The sequence below is a fragment of the Alosa alosa genome, chromosome 9 (genome assembly GCF_017589495.1).
Source record: "Alosa alosa isolate M-15738 ecotype Scorff River chromosome 9, AALO_Geno_1.1, whole genome shotgun sequence".
Classification (NCBI taxonomy): Eukaryota; Metazoa; Chordata; class Actinopteri; order Clupeiformes; family Clupeidae; genus Alosa; species Alosa alosa.
In genome coordinates, this window is record NC_063197.1 from 33,311,819 (window position 1) to 33,329,269 (window position 17,451).

Here is a 17,451-nt window from a genome sequence, read left to right on the forward strand (position 1 = left end):
ACTGACAATCAAATGCTTACTGCATATGAACCCCTTTGTGTAGAAGCATAATCTTGGTTTCAAATGAAAGGTAACACATTGAAGTTTCATGCTTGTATTTGGAATATACTTCAGGGGTTCTGATATGGAATGACTACACTAAATATGGAATAATTACAAAAAAAATATAAATCTTATATAATCTTATCTTATAAATCCTATAATTTATATTTTTAATTATATTGGTGGACTATACATCTGCATCACTAATATTGGATCAAATGAATGAGAATATTCAATTTCTATGGATTCTTGTGAATATTTCAAGACCCAATATGCAATATCTAGCATATTGCTAAGCAAGCACACCAGTGATTAAGCACAAGTGGATAAATAAAAGGTCGACATAAAGAGTGAAAAACAGCAGGGAATAGCAGGGAATAATGACAAGAAAGACAAGCTAACATGATGACATTTTTACCATTCATTCATGATGGACTCCACCATTCATTTTCTATGGGAGTTTTTTTCTTGATTATCACACATATTTTAAAAAGCACAAAGAGTAGAAAAGTGAAAAGATATAGCTGATGTGTCCTGTATTAGACCTACGGAATTAAGTTTGAACGAAGTTTCTACTTTGAGTCGTGCTTGAGTTATTGTGCATAGAAATCGGTAGGAAAGAATGAGAATAAGAAGTCTAGGAGCTCAGTGCATTACTATGCATGCCCTGTAATAATATTCCCTTCAGAAGCTGTCTGTACATGTGCCATTACACCTTTCTCAATAACAGGAGATTAGTTCTGTCACTTCCACAATAACAGAGGAGATTGAGACATTCTTCACTGCGTAATCCAAATTACAATCCACTATTTCACTGTTACCTGCTTTTGTGGAGCTGTTTTGCTTTAGTAGGCTTGAGTTTATCAGGTGTGTGTGTGTGGTAGGGGTCTAATTGGCTAATCAGGTGTGTGTGTGTGTGTGTGTGTGTGTGTGTGTGTGTGTGTGGTAGGTGTCTAATTGAGGTAATCAGGTGTGTGTGTGTGTGTGTGTGGTAGGTAGGTGTCTAATTGGGCTCATCAGGTATGTGTGTGTGTGGTAGGGGTCTAATTGGGCTCATCAGGTATGTGTGTGGTAGGTGTCTAATTGGGCTCACTGTGTGTGTCTGTGTGTGTGTGTGTGTGTGTATTTGGGTGGGCACCTGAACCATCAGCAAGTTCTGCAGGTCACATTCTCCTACTTGTACAAAACACTGGGAAGTCAGTTGGCTACCGCGGTGAGAAATGTGTGAAAAGTCTTTTTCTCTCTCTCTTTTCTTTGTTTTGTGCATTCGCTCGCATATAGCCAGGTTCTCTCACACCCCAGAGTAGCTGTCTTAGCTAGCAGGCTCACCGATGCTAAAACACCAAAACAGTGTTTTTAGGTCTGTTCAGTGAACAGACAGCACCAATGGAGTCTGACTCTTTATGCACTGTTATAAAACATGCATGACAAATATGTGCACACCAAGTTTGGAACACACATGTTTGGTGCCAAACGTTTGACGCAAAGACTGCAGTCTGACGTCAAACAGGTCTATATGCTAATAAGCTATATGCTAATTATAAGAAACGAAGCCAAGCATGTTGTTTCTGTTTGTTGGCATTCTGAACTTGGAGCATGAATCTTTCCTCTGTGTGCTCTGTGTGCTGGGATGCCCTCAGGCCTTGCACATGGTCCTACCTGTGCCACAGACCATAATACTCTGTGTTGTGTTTGCAGACACGGAGAAGACATGATCGTCACACCTTTTGCACAGGTAAACACATTTGAATAACAATACAGCGCAGCAAACAACTGATGTAAAATAGGCAGATGTGCCAGATATGCCAATATGCAAAATATACAAAATATACAGCGCTTTAAAGGGAAAGAAAATATTATTTCAGCAATTGTCTTTGAGATGGTGTGATGTACTGAATGTCCATCGAGACGTTAAAGAAGGACAGACGGCTGTTTACTCAGAAGCTCATCAGCCAGCATGCACAGAACAACATACGTGTACTTAACAGAGGGGCTGCATAACGGTGGCCAGTAGAGCCAAAATTAAGATTATGAAATGCAGGGACCAAAAAAACACAACAGATGTGTAAACATGCAATGGTACAGTGGATCATTGGATGCCCCCCTGAATGCCAATCTGATAAAAAAAATGAATGTTTCCACCAGGTTCTGGCCAGTCTACGAACTGTTAGAAGCAACTTCGCTCTTCTGACTCACCTACAGGATCACATTGGCAACAAGTAAGTCATTGAATTATATACTCTATCAGAGTCTCTCTCGTAAAACACACACACACATGAAGACAGTAGCTGAGTGAGACAATAATGTCTTTCACTCTAACTCGCTGATCCATGTTCTTTTCAACAGGAGACCATCTGGAAACAAACCTCCCGCCTCGTGCAAGCCACACCTGCCAGGTCAGTGGAAACACACACACCTGAGCACTTCACACTGTTTTAAGGCAGCGTGACAGCAAAGGGAGACGTTTTGGTAGACGTGCTCCCTAAGGGAAGTGCAAGCCCTGTATCACGACCTGACAGGAACACATTCAACATGTCAAAGAATTGAAATGCATACTCACAGCTGTGTGTGATTAAGCACTTTTGAGGTGATTTATTAGCCTAGAAATCTAGACGCACCCTAGTGGCGGCAAATTAATTTTCTCAGCCTGTACGTCTAGTATCAAACCATAGGGATTTCTATTGGCTAACACCGTGGATGTTATTCAATCACAGCGCTCTATTTTGTTAGAGAGTCTTAAGGCGGGCTTAACAGGATAACGACAGTCCTGCGGCGGTGAACAACAAGGAAGGTGGCTATGGCTAACGAAGAGCGGTTGTTTGAATCGGCGTTGGCGTCAACTTTGGAGAAGTTGGACTTGTGCTTTTCTTTGAAAGTTGAGCAACACAATGCACTTAAGTCATTCCTTTCGAAGAAGTGATGTATTTGCCGTTTTGCCGACCGGATACGGATATGGTCGTAGCGCTGGCCTATTGCATGCCTAGGCAGTTTGAAAGACAATTCTCTGCCCGCCCCTTGGATTAAGCGAGGTGAATGGTTCGATGCCAGACTATACATTTCAATGATATAGGATGGCCCGCCAGGCTAGTGATTTATGGGATCCTCAGAAGTGTGGCGATATATTCTGACAGGCCACAGTTGAAAGTGTCTCGCTCAGATTGCTCACTTGTTAGAGGATGAGAAGTGATGTTCCGTTGAAGAATGACATAGTGGCTATCTGACTCCCTGTCTGCCTGACATAATGAAACGGTGTTCGCAGCAGCCCTTACCTCACTTCCTCCTCAAAGCTGAGGGACTCTCCTCGACTCTCCACACAATTTTCAAATTCACAACTTGTAATGTTTTAATATCTTAAAATCTTAATATCTTTCAAATCTTATGTCCCAAGAGAGGACACATCATATATAACATGTACACATATTTTTCATACCACTAAGTACAATTGTAATTAACTTCATAAAAATACTAATCCGTGCTGTGTATACCGTATAATACTGGACCCTATACATCTGTACTGCCCTGCAGTATATTGAGCTTTATACAACTGTGCTAAGTATAAGTATATAAGTTTACAAAAAAAAAAATATATACACTTTTGATCCCGTGAGGGAAATTTGGTCTCTGCATTTATCCCAATCCGTGAATTAGTGAAATACACTCAGCACACAGTGAACACACAGTGAGGTGAAGCACACACTAATCTCGGCGCAGTGAGCTGCCTGCTACAGCGGCGCTCGGGGAGCAGTGAGGGGTTAGGTGCCTTGCTCAAGTGCACTTCAGCCATTCCTACTGGTCGGGGTTCGAACCGGCAACCCTCCGCCACGCACGCACACACACACACACACACACACACAAACGCACACGCACAAATACGCACGCACGCATGCACGCACGCACGCACGCACGCACACACACACACACACACACACACACACACACACACATGTCAGGACATCCCCGCTCTGCTCTTCAGATGAGACGTGTCAGAAGCTGGCCAAACCCTTCGGTTACAAGTGTGTGTGTGTGTGTGTGTGTGTGTGTGTGTCTCTGCTCCTCAGATGAGGCGTGTCAGAAGCTGGCCGTGGAGACGCTGGAGGAGCTGGACTGGTGTCTGGACCAGCTGGAGACGCTGCAGACGCGCCACTCCGTCAGTGAGATGGCCTCCAACAAGGTAACACACACAGACACACAGACACACACACACACACACACACACACACACACACACACACACACACGCAGCACACACACACACACACACACACAGTCACACACACACACACACACACACACACACACACGAGACACACACACACACACACACACAGTCACACACACACACACACACACACACACACACGCAGAGACACACACACACACACACACACACACACACACACACACACACACACACAGCCACGTCAGTGAGATGGCCTCCAACAAGGTAACACACACACACACACATGCCACTCCATCAACGAGATGGGCGCCGACAAGGTAACACACACACAAACACGCACATTAATTCCTTATTTGGATTGTCATGTAGGATACATATCATGGCAGAAACCAAATAAGCTCTCAGTTTAAAGTGTTCAAGGTCTGCATAGTAAATGCAACCATGATGACTTATGCATAGAACCTATATTTTTGTAAAATGCCATTTCTACATCTCTATTATTATATTGTCCACTATACAGTACAACCCAAGAATTTGGCCATTTTTATACATTGTTCTAAGCTGTCAATGAATAGGTTTAACATTTTAATACCAGCAGTTGGTTTATTTAGTAAAAATAAGAATAACAACAGATTTTCTGTGTGATCTACAAATATTGGTCTAAAGTCATTATCAAGAAAACAGAATCAAGTGCCAGAAATGTTTTTCCAAAAGTGAACCAGCTACTGGGTCCCCCTAGTGGAGAGATGCAGGCATGACTTGGCCTTCACCAGATCCCAATACTACTTAAAGCTGCATTAGACTTTTGTTGTTATTTTATTTTCGAAGATGCAGTATTAAATATATAATACTAAAAACAATGCATACATACTAAATAATGCATATCACATACTAAAATAGGAGACCTTTTTAAGTGTGTCATTTTTTAATTGCTTTTTTTCTCCTTGACCTTCATCAGTATGGAGTCTTATCAGTATTGTGCCTTATCAGTTGCTGTACATAGGTGTAGCTATTGTGCCTAGAACTGGTCTGGACAGGTATTGATTATGTCTCAGGTAATGATTATGTTGTTGTGTCTTCCTTACAGTTTAAAAGGATGCTGAACAGAGAGCTGACTCAGCTATCTGAGACCAGCCGCTCAGGAAACCAGGTGTCCGAATTCATCGCCAGCACTTTCTTAGGTGAGACACACTTGCATTGGCTCAGCACTTTCTTAGGTGAGACACACTTGCATTGGCTCAGCACTTTCTTAGGTGAGACACACTTGCATTGGCTCAGCACTTTCTTAGGTGAGACACACTTGCATTGGCTCAGCATTTCTTAATAGGTGAGACACACTTGCATTGGCTCAGCATTTCTTAAGGTGAGACACACTTGCATTGGCTCAGCATTTCTTAGGTGAGACACTTTGCATTGGCTCAGCACTTTCTAGGTGAGACACACACTTGCATTGGCTCAGGGTGAGACACACTAGACACACTTGCATTGGCTCAGCATTTCTTAGGTGAGACACACTTGCATTGGCTCAGCACTTTCTTAGAGTGAGACACACTTGCATTGGCTCAGCACTTCTTAGGTGAGACACACTTGCATTGGCTCAGCATTTCTTAGGTGAGACACACTTGCATTGGCTCAGCACTTTCTTAGAGTGAGACACACTTGCATTGGCTCAGCACTTTCTTAGAGTGAGACACACTTGCATTGGCTCAGCATTTCTTAGGTGAGACACACTTGCATTGGCTCAGCACTTTCTTAGAGTGAGACACACTTGCATTGGCTCAGCACTTTCTTAGGTGAGACACACACTTGCATTGGCTCAGCACTTCTTAGGTGAGACACACACTTGCATTGGCTCAGCATTTCTTAGGTGAGACACACTTGCATTGGCTCAGCATTTCTTAGGTGAGACACACTTGCATTGGCTCAGCATTTCTTAGGTGAGACACACTTGCATTGGCTCAGCATTTCTTAGGTGAGACACACTTGCATTGGCTCAGCATTTCTTAGGTGAGACACACTTGCATTGGCTCAGCACTTTCTTAGAGTGAGACACACTTGCATTGGCTCAGCATTTCTTAGGTGAGACACACTTGCATTGGCTCAGCACTTTCTTAGAGTGAGACACACTTGCATTGGCTCAGCACTTTCTTAGAGTGAGACACACTTGCATTGGCTCAGCATTTCTTAGGTGAGACACACTTGCATTGGCTCAGCACTTTCTTAGAGTGAGACACACTTGCATTGGCTCAGCATTTCTTAGGTGAGACACACTTGCATTGGCTCAGCATTTCTTAGGTGAGACACACTTGCATTGGCTCAGCATTTCTTAGGTGAGACACACTTGCATTGGCTCAGCATTTCTTAGGTGAGACACACTTGCATTGGCTCAGCACTTTCTTAGAGTGAGACACACTTGCATTGGCTCAGCATTTCTTAGGTGAGACACACTTGCATTGGCTCAGCACTTTCTTATTCTTAGGTGAGACATGCACTTGCATTGGCTCAGCACTTTCTTAGGTGAGACACACTTGCATTGGCTCAGCACTTTCTTAGGTGAGACACACTTGCATTGGCTCAGCACTTTCTTAGGTGAGACACACTTGCATTGGCTCAGCATTTCTTAGGTGAGACACACTTGCATTGGCTCAGCACTTTCTTAGGTGAGACACACTTGCATTGGCTCAGCACTTTCTTAGGTGAGACACACTTGCATTGGCTCAGCACTTTCTTAGGTGAGACACTGGCGCGTGTGTTGGTCCAATAGTTTCTTAGTTGGGAGACTGACGCCTGTGTTGATTCAGTCAGTGATTTCTTCGGTGGGAGACTGACGCCTGTGTTGATTCAGTCAGTGATTTCTTGGGTGTGACGCTGACGCCTGTGTGGGGTCAGAGAGAGAGAGACTGACGTCTGCGTTGGTCTCTGCAGAGATAACTGTGGTGTCTTGATCTCACAGCAAAAGCCTCTGGAGCTCCTAGAGTGGAGAGTGGCGAGGCCAGTGTGATAAGTGTTGTGTCTCTGTCTCGCAGTTACAGAAATAGACTCTCTCAGAGGGAGGCCAACACACACACACACACACACACACACACACACACAGCTGTGCCAGTTAGCTGCTATCAGTTGTGTCTCTTACACTCAGGCCTAATTCCCACTCTGCAAATGCCATGTCCCTGCGGGCGTATAATTGCTATAATAATTGTTGCTGTTTAAAGGTTGTTTATGATCAAATTTACAGGAAAATAGCATCCCACTAAATGTTTTGTCTGTTTACTCAAAAGTGAAATGTCCAAAAGTGAAAAGTGAAAAAATTCTGTCTTATTGTGAAATGTGTTGTTCTCTGCCTTGTGCTCCTCTAGTGTCAGAGCACTGATAAGGGTCAAGTTCCACCAGTACTACAGTTCTATCCACTCATTAATTTATTTGTGTGTGTGTGTGTGTGTGTGTGTGTTTTAGAGAAGCAGCACGACGTGGAGATCTTGTCTGCACCTGCCAAAGAGAAGGAGAAGAATCGTCTGCCTATGTGTCAGATCAGCGGTGTGAAGAAGCTCACGCGCAGCCCCAGCCTGCTGCCCACCGCCATCCCCCGCTTCGGGGTCAGCACCGACCACGAGGGCCGCCTCGCCAAGGCCAGTCAGCGCCACTCGTCCGCACGCACACCCGCACAGCCACAACCGCTCGTCCGCACGCACAACCGCTAGTCTCACACACAACCGCTAGTCCGCACGCACACCCGCACATCCACAACCGCTAGTCCGCACGCACACCCGCACAGCCACAACCGCTCGTCCGCACGCACAACCGCTAGTCTGCACGCACAACCGCTAGTCTCACACTGTCACAACCGCACGTCTCACACACAACCGCACGTCTCACACAGCCACATGCCACATATACTCTATACTTCTATACTTTACTCTCTTTTTGGTGGTCCTAGAGAGTTGTTTGCAATATTGAACCAACTTGTATGTAAATCCAAACAGTTCTGCAACGCTGCCATTGTGTGCGAGTTGTATGCCAGTTTAAATCATATAAATCCTCTGACATAAAAAGCAATGTGCAAAGACAATAAGCAAGGTGGTTCAGTGAGTAGGCCTATTATGTAATATACTGTTGAAGTAGGTCTACTTTTTTTTTTATCTAGGTGGTCCGTGAGTTTGTTTATATTGGTTAAGTGGTCCTTGGTCTGAAAAAGTTTGAGAAACACTGTCCTAGAGGAAGGTGTAGCCTTGTTAACTTGCAGCCCACCAGTCGTATCAAAGTCAGTTTGTAGTTCCACTACGCTTAGCTAACCCACTACAAACCGGTGTACAGCCAGCTTCTGACCGCAAACACCCTGGGCTGACCTCTCCCATGATTTCTCTCCTGATGTTGTAGGAGTTGGAGGACATTAACCGATGGGGCCTAGATGTCTTCAAGGTGGCGGAATATTCCAGGAATCGGCCTCTGACGGTGGTGATGTACTCCATATTCCAGGTACGTCCTCTGTCTGTCTGCTGAAGGCTGAACTGGACGCAGCATTGCGTCTCCCCCAGCTCTCCGTTTCACTGCACCGTAGAACTAACACCTCGATCACAAAGACGAGCTCGCACAGAGAGAGCTTCACTGCACTGTAGAACTAACACCTCGATCACAAAGACGAGCTCGCACAGACGAGCTTCACTGCACTGTACAACGAACACCTCGATCACAAAGACGAGCTCGCACAGAGAGAGCTTCACTGCACTGTAGAACTAACACCTCGATAACAAAGACAAGCTCGCACAGAGAGAGCTTGACTGCACTGTAGAACTAACACCTCGATCACAAAGACGAGCTCGCACAGAGAGCTTTAATCAGGAGTGGAGGACACCCACTGCTGCGTCATTTGGTTTTCAAATCGCAAGATTTTCAGTTTCCACCCATGAATAATGACATACACTGTACCTCAGTGAATATATGTATAGAGCATTATGCATCCTCACCCAAATCACTCACCACTCACTATAAGCCATCAGCATAATCACACATCAGGAGCAGAAATGGCCACGTTTAATCATATGAGCTGTTTTTCAGTGTTTCTTCCTCTGCGTTCTCTCTTCATGTCATCTTCTGAATGCACTAGTCAGGAGCGAGACTTGCTCAAGTCCTCTGTTCTCTCTTCATGTCATCTTCTGAATGCACTAGTCAGGAGCGAGACTTGCTGTTTTTCAGTGTGTTTCTTCCTCTGTTCTCTCTTCAGGAGCGAGACTTGCTCAAGACCTTCAAGATCCCCACAGACACCTTCCTGACATTCATGATGACCCTGGAGGCCCACTACCACTCTGACGTGGCGTACCACAACAGCATCCACGCAGCGGACGTAGTTCAGTCCACTCATGTGCTCCTCTCCAGACCTGCGCTCGAGGTACGCGGCGTTGTACATACCTCACTCACTTCACTCTCAGAGACGCTGGTCTCAAGGTACACAGCGTGGTACATACCTCACTCACTTCACTCTCAGAGACGCTGGTCTCGAAGGTACGCAGCGTTGTACATACCTCACTCACTTCACTCTCAGAGGCGCTGGTCTCGAGGTACGGAGCGTTGTACATACCTCACTCACTTCACTCTCTGAGCAGGGTTGTGCAAAATTCCAGAATTGAATTGAAAATGGCTCTTAAAGGTTGTATCAGCGATTTCAGGCCCAAACATAAATTCACACATCACATTCATCTAATTTTTCCTAATGATCCGCTAGCTGTCTGCCCCATAAGCAGGCCGTCAAAAAAATGCGTCTCTGTAGGCAGCCTAGGCTCTGAGATCTGTACACAAAAACAATTGCTACCAACAAGGGTTGGCAACCCCTCAAAGACAAAATAAAGTTTTTCAACCAATAACCGACGAGATGCACGTTTAGGAGAGTTTTAATTGCACGGGAGTTAGGGGGACGGTGTAGCTCTCTGTTTTGTTTGAACATCAACAGAAGTGACGTATCCCCGCTATCGTTGATACAACCTTTAAATCCCAATTCAATTCTTGAATTTCACTTGCATTTCAATTGAGGTAGCAAACAGGAAGCAGAATTACAATTTGAATTTTGCACAACCCTGTCTCAGAGAAGCTGGTCTCGAGGTACACAGCGTGGTACATACCTCACTCACTTCACTCTCATAGACGCTGCTTGTAGGCTGGAGACAAACATAAACATTAGAGTTAGTTCAGGACAAACGTAAACATTAGAGTTAGTTCAGGACATGGCGTTACCCACTTGACCCGTGCTGTGTCAGCATGTCCTGTTTAAATGTTTTAGGAGGTCAGTATGAGGTCAGTATGAGGTCAGTAAAAGGTCAGTAAAACCCCAACTGTGGAAATGTTCTTGTTTGTTCCAGGCGGTGTTCACTGACCTCGAGATCATGGCGGCCCTGTTTGCCAGTGCCATACATGACGTGGACCACCCAGGGGTGTCCAACCAGTTCCTCATCAACACGAGTAAGTAGTCACATGACCGATCCTGCTGGCTTCTTATAGCATAGATATATATAATAAAGGCTAGATGTCTTGTCTGCGCTGCTGGCCAATGGAGTTCGACGTCCGCACCTTACGGCCATCGTGCCTAACTCATAACATTGTGTTTCAATGGTGCATACTTTTTAAATAACCATAACTTGCTCAATTTTCTACCGATTTTCAAATGGTTTGGTTTGTTATAAACATCAGAGATGTAGTTATGACACTGCATACTTATGAAAAATTATAACTTAAAATGTTCAAGCATCCACATTATAGCTACGTCAATAATGTTTGTAAGAAACGAAACCGTTTGTAAATCTGTCAAGATTTCACCGAGATAAGAGTATTTGTGTTCGTGCAGATTACTCACCTTACATCAGGTACCACAGAGCCCATCAGATAGCTTGCCTGTGACAAGATGGCCGCCGGTGATGCCGTTAGAGACTCCGCCATAAGACATCTAGCCTTTATTATGTATATCTATGTCTTATAGCGTATCCTTACTGTCATGTAGTCACATGACCGATCCTGGAGCACACGTTACCAGAGCTCTCTTCCCCTGGAGCACACGTTAACACGTCAACAGAGCTCTCTTCCCCTGGAGCGCACGTTAACAGAACTCCCTGGAGCACACGTTAACACGTCAACAGAGCTCTCTTTCCCTGGAGCACATGTTAACACGTTAAAGCTCTCTTCCCCTGGAGCGCACGTTAACACGTTAACCGAGTGACCCGTATGCCCTTCTGCCCAAGATTCGGAGCTGGCGCTGATGTACAACGACGCGTCGGTGCTGGAGAATCACCACCTGGCCGTGGGCTTCAAGCTTCTGCAGGAGGAGAACTGCGACATCTTCCAGAACCTGAGCAGGAAGCAGAGGCACTCACTGCGCAAGATGGCCATCGACATGGTAGGAGCTTAGTGGGTGATGGGGGATTGTTCCTGTGCGCTTTACTCACTGGAGCCACTTATGAGAACCGGTGCATTAGGGAATGCTTACAGATAGCTGATCCATTCTAGAGTCTGAACAAACTCATTCCAGTGTTTCCCACATAAAATTTAATTCTATTTGTGGTGGTAGGTTTGCAGAATTAACTTGAATGCAACAGTTTTTAACAAATTAGCGCAGCGTGGTTATGATGCTAACCAGCTTTAAGCACAATTTAGTACAACCTGGAAAATCATTGTGTGGTGGTCAATGTTGATATTGTGGTGGGCCGCCACAAATAAGTCAATGAATGGGAAACACTGCATTCTGCGAGTTTTTAGGTCTGGGGCTGATGTTGGATTTAAAATATGTCTTTAATTTGTATTAAAGCACTGTATTAAAGTGGAAAAGAGCAGTGGTCGTTTTTTGACAGATTGTAGAGATGTATGAGGTGGACACACGCTTGTTTCTGCAGGTGTTGGCCACAGATATGTCCAAACACATGAACTTCCTGGCCGACCTGAAGACCATGGTGGAGACCAAGAAAGTGACCAGCCTGGGCGTGCTGCTGCTGGACAACTACTCGGATCGCATACAGGTCAGAAACACTCCTCATGATCAGTACCTCAGGACTTTATGTGTGTATTGCTTCAGTTAATTCGGTCAAAAACACTCCTCATGATCAGTAGCTCAGGACTTCATGTGTGTATTGCGTCACTTAATTCGGTCAGAAACACTCCTCATGATCAGTACCTCAGGACTTTGCTTCAGTTAATTCGGTCAGAAACACTCCTCATGATCAGTACCTCAGGACTTTATGTGTGTGTTGCTTCAGTTAATCCGGCCAGAAACACTCCTCATGATCAGTAGCTCAGGACTTCATGTGTGTATTGCTTCAGTTAATCTGGTCAAATTTTAGATTGCCATCAACATAATGATTAGTAACATGGGCGTTCTTCTGTGAAGCATGCATATCCAGACTGTATGCATGTGTGTGTGTGTGTGTGTGTGTTAGGGCTGTGACGATACACCAACCCCACGATTCGGTTTGTATCACGATTTTTGACCCACGGTTCGATACAAACCTCGATTTTCCTTTTATACTATTTGGTAAAGTTGAACACGTAGTCTACAATGAAAGCAACGGTATGAAATTGTGATTGATTTATTTAATTTTGGACAACGTAGGCTACCAGGAAGTAAAGCGTGAGATGTGAGATGTGTGCTGCTTATGCGGCCGCGTAAGCAGCAAAGCACTGCGTGAAACACTAGAAAGGGTGTGTCGCGGTTCTGCCTTTTCACACCGCGACACGGGTTTGTGGATATGAGAGTCGCGATTTCGGTTTCGAATCAGATATCGTTACAGCCCTAGTGTGTGTGTGTGTGTGTGTGTGTGTGTGTGTGTGTGTAGTGTATGCATGTTGACCTCCAAACTGCACCTTTATCCTCTTGTTGGTGTTAATGCACGATATGTATGTTCCTCCAAATGGCTAGCCAATCTTTTTCCTTCCAATAGCTACTTTAACTAAATGAACATGACTGAGAGCTACCAACGTTTTATATTATTAGTAGCACATAGTTGATCTCCACCCAAAAACTGTTTTGATCGGATTAGTGACTGTATTATCAGATTTATTAACATTTCCATTCAACCTTTCGGAAAGCTACTCAGAAACAGGTAGGGAGCTAAACAGGTGGGGAGCTTAACAGCTAAACAGGTGGGGAGCTAAACAGGTGGGGAGCTAAAAAGCTAAACAGGTGGGGAGCTAAACAGCTAAACAGGTGGGGAGCTAAACAGGTGGGGAGCTAAAAAGCTAAACAGGTGGGGACCTAAACAGGTGGGGAGCTAAACAGGTAGGGAGCTAAACAGCTAAACAGGTGGGGAGCTAAACAGCTAAACAGGTGGGGAGCTAAACAGGTGGGGAGCTAAACAGGTGGGGACCTAAACAGGTGGGGAGCTAAACAGTTGGGGAGCTAAACAGCTAAACAGGTGGGGAGCTAAGCAGCTAAACAGGTGGGGAGCTAAACAGGTGAGGAGCTAAGCAGCTAAACAGTTGGGGAGCTAAACAGATAAACAGGTGGGGAGCTAAGCAGCTAAACAGGTGGGGAGCTAAACAGGTAGGGAGCTAAACAGCTAAACAGGTGGGGAGCTAAACAGGTGGGGAGCTAAACAGCTAAACAGGTGGGGACCTAAACAGGTAGGGAGCTAAACAGCTGAACAGGTGGGGACCTACCCGTAGGTCATGAGCTACCTGTTGGACCTGACCCCTGCTCTACAGGACATTAGTGTGTCCGTTTCCTGTCCGCAGGTCCTGCAGATCATGGTGCTTTAGTAAGACAGTTAGGCTATCATTCCACACCCTCTCCAGGACTAAGCCGTGTGTGTGTGTGTGTGTGTGTGTGTGTGTGTGTGTGTGTGTGTGCGCGCGCACGTCTGTTTCCTGTCTGCAGGTCCTGCAGAACATGGTGCACTGTGCAGACCTGAGCAACCCCACGAAGCCTCTGGAGATCTACCGGCAGTGGACGGACCGCATCATGGTGGAGTTCTTCACCCAGGGCGACCGCGAGCGGGACAATGCCATTGAGATCAGCCCCATGTGCGATAAACACAATGCCTCCATCGAGAAGTCGCAGGTGGGTCTGACCGGGACGCACGGCCATTTAGAATGACTGTTTGGAGGACTCACACGATAAATAAACTAATCAGTAAACACTACACAAACCTTGTTTCAGTGGGTTGTCATAAATAATCAATAAGCAATCAGCATCTGTTGATGCCATGTTCACAGTAAGGACCACTAAATGGTTGTTGTAGCTGAGAGTTGTCTCGAGTCAAAAATGTATTGAATATCTGTAAATAGTTATTGATAGTTGTGACTCTGGCATAGTGGTCATGTACATTACTTTGCTGAATAAATGAATAAAGCCTGCTAGTTTAAGACTCTTTTAAGTTTAAGACTTGCTAGTTTAAGACTCTCCTGTTTTTCGCAACGGCAGGTGGGCTTCATCGACTACATCGTCCACCCGCTGTGGGAGACCTGGGCGGACCTGGTGCACCCGGACGCCCAGGACATCCTGGACACGCTGGAGGACAACCGGGAGTGGTACCAGAGCATGATCCCCCGCAGCCCATCGCCCGAGGAGTGCGCGGACAGCGACGGGCGCTCGGGCGGCCAGGGAGGGGGCGGCTCCAGCCTCAGCTCCTCGGGCGTCGACAAGTTCCAGTTCGAGCTGACGCTGGAGGAGGAGGGGGAGTCCGACTCCGAGGCGCCCCAGGAGGAGATGTCTCCGTCGGGGGGAGAGCTCTCGCCAGCCTCCCCCTCCTCCTCCAGAACTACGGGGCCGGCGCTGGGGCTTCTGAGCGGGTCGGTGTCCTGCGGTCAAGGCCAGCAGAGGACGTTCCTGCCCGCTGAGCCCGCCACAGGGTTCCAGGCCAGAGACAGCAGCGACAACGAACTCGAGCAGGACACCAACGGGCTATCGTGCCTGCGGCTCGGGACATAGCGCCCCCCGAGGAGCCCACCTCACGGCCCAAGAGGGGTTCGTGATGGCGTGTGTTAGACTCACCTGGCGTCTGGGTGCTGATGGCTGGTGCTTTGGGAGAAAGAGAGGCACCGATTGGCCGGGGAGTGATCGCCGCTCCAATCAAACACAGTGTAACACTGAAAATGACTCTGTTCAATCAAACAAGAAAAACCTCACTTCACAAATTCAGATCTTGTTGAACAAGAATGTGTTTTCTAATCTGAGAGACCGCTTTTGTTTTTTGTTTTTGCGGTTTTATTTGAATGGTCAAATGGTCTTGAACATGAGACTGCTGTTTGTAGCCGTTTGCACAGACACTGGACCTGCAAGTAAACGACGAGTAAACGACTGCTCGTTCGAGGTCTACTGTGAAAGCAAGGGAGCTGCCTTCTTTTGAGGGACGAAACGTTTGTTGTGCATCTTTTGTGTCTGTTTGAAAGCTGTGTGACGTTAGAAGTCACAGTGAAATAACAGGGTCTTGGAGTGATCGCTCTAGTGGGTAAAGCCCACCTAAAATACTTTTTTCGAGAAATAAAATCGAGCAGCGATCTCCAGCTGTGCCAGCTGGGTAGCCGCAAATTACCATGACAACCAGGAAGGGGCTGTTTTACCAAATATTTTGATGAATCCTCAGAAAATTGTGACATCAACCTCAGGGTATGAATCGTTGTTTTAATGTAGCAAGAACTTTATTCTGGGTTTTCTTTTACCCAAAACATTTTAATTGATTTTTAGATACATGTAAATATTTGTTATTTTAGAAATTCACACCATAATAAGTTCTGGTTAAGTCAGGTTTATTTATTTAGCACTGATTTGTGTAATGCGTAACCACAGACAGTTGTAAACATAAGCAATCACTAAATGGGAAGGATTGCCCATAGATTTTATGATATTCATAATATTGTTCTCAGTGTAGTTTAGTCCACTTTCATGAATATCCTAGACATGTTTGTAAAATCATCTAAAACCACCACTTTTACACTCATACTTGTCCAAGTGTTCTGTTGCAGTTTGACCTTGGTTACGGCAGTTGTGCTCTTGTTCGAGCGCTTGACCCTGTATTACATGTGAGGAGGATGGAGGGCGCTCTGTCCAGAGGCCAGTAGTGCTACCAGGCCTGCTCCACTGAAGCACTTTACAACTTTAAAGGAGAGGAAAAGGGCTTGAACAAACAGTACCCGCACAGGAGAGCCGCTGGGCGCATGTCCTGTCCTCTGGGCTGAGGCTAAGCACACATGCTCTCAACGCATATCAGCATTACACACTTTCATTCAGAATCTGTAAACGCCTTTAAACTATGTGTCGGCAAAGATTTTAAAATGTTTTTAAAAACACTACAAGCAGCAAATGTAAAGGCACTTAATTGGCACTGAAATGTTTTGAAACTTTGTGTTGTGATTAGAGAATGTTGTTGTGTCGTGTTGTGAGGAGTGCTGCTGTTCTGAATAAGTGCCTGCGATCAGTGCGGAGAGTTGTTCTGTAATGTGTAAATCCAGCCAAATAAACTGCCAAACAGGTGAGAAAGCGCCAGGAAGGCCGCACCCTCACAGTGTCCACAGATGATACTCGTGGGACTCCCCCAATTAAAGAGCACACAGTTTTTAGACAAACTCCTGCAAGGTGTTAAGAAGAAGAAGAAACCATACAAACATACACCCAAGTGTCTCTTAGTAAGTCTTCGGGTTTTCAAGCATTTCTGACACCTTTCATCGCAATTACTGATAAACTTTAAGATCAAACGCTAAATACGATTCTGTCGACACTGACCACAGGTGAGGGAATGATAAACGTGAGGTCAGGGTGCTGTCCATTATCAAATAAGAAACATTGAAATCAGTACCTTGAGAACCTTTCAGCAGAGCTGAGCTGACCAGCCGCTACATGAGACGAGTCCACAGCAGCACGTTCTCCCCCGCGCTGCGCTGCGTTGCCTTATGTGTCTTTTAATCTATTCTGTTGTGCCGAGTTTTGATGTATGTATGGTATGTATTTCGAGTATGTGTATCCAAGCTTATTGGGCGCCCATGACTTCCAGTGTTCCTTAAAAAGGTCTGTGCTCATCACTCCAGTAGCGCATGGTATCCTGTCTGTTTTTATCCACATGCTAAGCCAAAAGACTCAAGTTTCAAGTTTAGAACTAGTAATAGGCTACCAATAATTTGTTATCAGTACAGAAAATGCACTTATGTTTTATGTACGAGAATAAACAAGTATAAAAATGTTTTACTTTCTAGAGTATGTATGTGTGTGTGTGTGTGTTGATTATCATAATATTAGACTACGGAACCCTATAGTGGGGTCATTGCAAGAT

At 45.4% G+C, this 17,451-nt stretch overlaps 1 protein-coding gene across 6 annotated transcripts in view; it reads left to right on the forward strand.

Annotated features, from left to right (window-relative positions):
- The window catches only part of LOC125300379 (cAMP-specific 3',5'-cyclic phosphodiesterase 4C-like), a 94,459-nt gene extending 77,098 nt beyond the window's left edge, over positions 1-17,361 (forward strand). For 5 of the 6 annotated variants that reach the window (XM_048252269.1, XM_048252275.1, XM_048252270.1 and 2 more), the window contains 13 exons: positions 1,741-1,777; positions 2,188-2,261; positions 2,389-2,438; positions 4,101-4,213; positions 5,310-5,403; positions 7,673-7,845; positions 8,594-8,692; positions 9,438-9,602; positions 10,567-10,666; positions 11,440-11,594; positions 12,088-12,210; positions 14,064-14,246; positions 14,610-17,361. In XM_048252269.1, the coding sequence (XP_048108226.1) occupies positions 1,741-1,777; positions 2,188-2,261; positions 2,389-2,438; positions 4,101-4,213; positions 5,310-5,403; positions 7,673-7,845; positions 8,594-8,692; positions 9,438-9,602; positions 10,567-10,666; positions 11,440-11,594; positions 12,088-12,210; positions 14,064-14,246; positions 14,610-15,116 (1,873 nt within the window). In that variant the 3' untranslated portion in view covers positions 15,117-17,361. Of the gene's footprint in view, positions 1-1,740; positions 1,778-2,187; positions 2,262-2,388; positions 2,439-4,100; positions 4,214-4,467; positions 4,487-5,309; positions 5,404-7,672; positions 7,846-8,593; positions 8,693-9,437; positions 9,603-10,566; positions 10,667-11,439; positions 11,595-12,087; positions 12,211-14,063; positions 14,247-14,609 lie in introns of those variants that run through there. The other variant, XM_048252274.1, reaches the window with a different exon arrangement.
- Positions 17,362-17,451: the final 90 nt, after the last annotated feature.